We start from the raw sequence: 2,888 nt of genomic DNA, 5'->3' as shown, positions 1-2,888 counted from the left end.
AGACTGCTTTACAATGGTATGGAAGAACCTTTAGCATGTGCGACGACAGTTCAAATACTCATGCAAAGAAGGTGGGCTCAAAGCAAAATAGTCTGACTCCTGGCTGCCATACAAGCATGTATGGCAGTTGGCAAGAATTGTCCCTGTCTTGTACATTTGTGCAACTTGTTGTCGAAGCAGTTTCTGATTTTTTTTGAAGTCCAAAAATGCGAATTCTGCCACCACTTTTCCGAAGCCCCATTCCACAGCCGGTCGCACACGGCTCATGCCGCTGTTGAACGCTAGCTGTGCAGGTGTCGGAGAGTTTCCACCGTATGGTTTCATCAGAAGCGGCTTCAGCGGGTATGCTGGGTCGCCATAGATGACATAATTGTGTCCTCCTACCAGCCTCTCCAGTTTGTCATACAATTTGCTGTCCTGAAGGTTCCCTGCACACACAATTGAAATACCGAACAATCATCAATCACTGAACATAATTTCACTGAGCCAGAGTAACAGCTAAATCCATTCAATGTTTTCTCAAGATTACCTAATCTCGGCTTCTGAAGAGCCACTGTGATAGATATGGCGCATGAGCGGCCAAGGCTGTCAAGGCTGTGGTGTACAAAACGCAGATAGTATATGCCTGTTAGAGGTAGTGAAGGGCTAAACAATTTCAATTTTATTTATAATGTATCCTTTTAAGAATCTAAGGATGCAAGAAGAAACTACAGTTGCATTTTCCTAAAAGCAAGCTATAGGATAAAAGGAAAGGAATGTGTGCAAATTTAAATAGCAGAGCTCAAGTTAGTGTGACGAGGTGAATAAAAGGCAGCATAATGCTGCATGTCCCTTTCCCTTGTCTGTTGTACATGCTGCACCAGCAGGAATGCTCCTGCATTGACCATTAACCTTGATGCTAAAGCAGAACAGTGTGAACTGTTCCTTTCGTGCTCTTGACAGACGAACTAACCTGCATCATGTCGTCTTCCAGGGTATGCCCCATCCAACTGGCACACAATACCATTGGGGCACATAAGTGATTGACATTTCACACAGTGTACTCTCTTGTTCTCCGAAAAATATGCCTGCTGGTTTCTTTTAGGCCGACATATAGGCCGAGCCGTCCCGTCAATAAAGGCCCAGCAATTGGGCAGTGGAGCACCTTTGCTTTTTACGGCCTGAAAATAGAAAACATAGCATAAGAAGCAGCAAAAACAGCTGTTCAATGAAGGGAATGCTCCATAAGTCCTTAGCCAAGTTATAACTGCATGTATTGCACCATTCTTGAGATAACATACTTTTAACGGAATAACTACATGTCAAGTAATTTTCACAGGAGAGTTCTAGATATCGCTTCTATATCTCTTTAGCGCGGTCATACAATTTTGATCAGAAGTTAGTGCTCAGGCAAGTTTGCAGAAGCATCATTTGCAATAAGGGAGTTAAAAGGTTTGTGGGTGGGTGCTCATTTGCAGGTACTGGGCTTATGCAGGAATGTATTTAGATACCATTTCATTTCATCCTGCGCGATTCACATTAGAGTCCTACACATGAATGATTGCTGCACAGGTTACGGAACAAAGGGGGGAGTAAGCTAATTGACAGCCTGAACTTAATTTGTATTGAACACATGACAGCCTGAACTTCATTTGTATTGAACACATGCTGCCTTGGCGCTGGAATGCTTAGTTCGTCTGATTAGAACCTCAACAAAAATTTCTCCGGCTTTATTCTATCGCCAGAAATGAACACTGTCAGAGAGGCAACAAAAATATTTTAATGTTCTTTTTTTCGAATGTGCGTGTGTAATTTCACTGCCTCCTGTTTGCAGTTCTCGGGGCAGTTTTCGGGGAGGGGGGGGGGGGGGGTAGAATGAAGCCAAATTTTTTGTGTCAAATACGTGCTGCTTCGATTCCGTGATTTTTATCGTGTTAAGTTTCGTGGGAAACGATCTTTATCTTATCTGTACGTGTAGTACTGTCCGAGCAAAAACATGACTTACGTCTGCGAGTTCCCTGAGGCAGGAAGGAGCCAGCCACTGATGATTATTGCAGTCACTCAGCAAATGTGCAAACGTCGTGGTAATGTGGCTGATTACTTGTGACGCGACGGAGGACATAACAGATGTGTGCAGCCCAAATAGTTCCTGCAAGTCACACCACCTGTTCGGGTATGCAAGGCGTCGGAGCAGAAGGCACATTGCATCGCGACTTGACACGGCCACTTTCTGTGCGCTTACAAACTGATCTGGCAGGCGCAAAGCTCTGACTAGATCATGCAGATCTTCTTTGCGGAATCTAAACTGCTGTCTGAACAGAGTACTGTCAATGCTATCAATATCGAGCAGTCCGAAGCGGGAACGATACTTGACGAGTTCGTGTTCCCTCCGGCGCCTCAAATCATACTCGATGTCATCGAGTGTATACTCTGCTTTCAGAAGCCATCGGTCCCTTCTCGTCAACAACAGGTCGTTAATTTCATCCCATGTCAATCGCGACACGACCTGATGATTGCACAAAATACTCGAAGGCATAGCGCGAACAGCTAATTGTTCACTGTAGAACGACGTTGAGAACAGCAATTTCCAATTCGACCGACTCTTGGCTACGGCCGCAGCGTGGCTCGGCTGAAGGCAGCTCGACTAAACAAAATTAGTTTTTTTCATCTGCACTAGATGGCGCGGCATAACATGTACGCACAGTTTTTCGAGGCTTGTATGAAAGGTCCATACATTTTCCTCCACGTACGCCACGTACGTGAAACTAAAAGTAGTCCTGGCGAAATGCGCGCAGCGCACGTAGACTTCTCACGTTTGCGTACGTAACTCTGTACGCACGTGAAACTAAAACTGTCTAATAGCTTGGTACGTTGTGTTGTCTGTTTCGCTCGCGTTAGGCTAGCCAGGC

At 45.1% G+C, this 2,888-nt stretch overlaps 1 protein-coding gene across 1 annotated transcript; it reads right to left on the bottom strand.

Annotated features, from left to right (window-relative positions):
- Positions 1–2,650, bottom strand: LOC146172444 (uncharacterized). The gene is made up of 3 exons (XM_084585842.1): positions 1,985–2,650; positions 953–1,160; positions 1–428 (listed from the first exon to the last, which is right to left on the bottom strand). The coding sequence occupies exons 1-3, from the start codon at positions 2,513–2,515 to the stop codon at positions 31–33; spliced, it is 1,137 nt and encodes a 378-aa protein (XP_084441968.1). The 5' UTR covers positions 2,516–2,650; the 3' UTR covers positions 1–30.
- Positions 2,651–2,888: the final 238 nt, after the last annotated feature.

Source organism: Amblyomma maculatum, unplaced genomic scaffold (genome assembly GCF_055883805.1).
Source record: "Amblyomma maculatum isolate TAMU_Amacu unplaced genomic scaffold, ASM5588380v1 scaffold_13, whole genome shotgun sequence".
In the NCBI taxonomy this organism is placed as follows: Eukaryota; Metazoa; Arthropoda; class Arachnida; order Ixodida; family Ixodidae; genus Amblyomma; species Amblyomma maculatum.
This window is presented reverse-complemented; position numbering and strand designations above follow the sequence as displayed.

Excerpts from the sequence above, each read along its gene's own strand:
- LOC146172444 (XM_084585842.1), bottom strand. The coding sequence starts at position 2,515 with ATGCCTTCGAGTATTTTGTGCAATCATCAGGTCGTGTCGCGATTGACA. Across the intron at positions 1,161-1,984 it reads GCCTCAGGGAACTCGCAGAC|GCCGTAAAAAGCAAAGGTGC; the intron begins GTAAGTCATGTT and ends TTCTATTTTCAG. Across the intron at positions 429-952 it reads TGGAAGACGACATGATGCAG|GGAACCTTCAGGACAGCAAA; the intron begins GTTAGTTCGTCT and ends TTGTGTGTGCAG.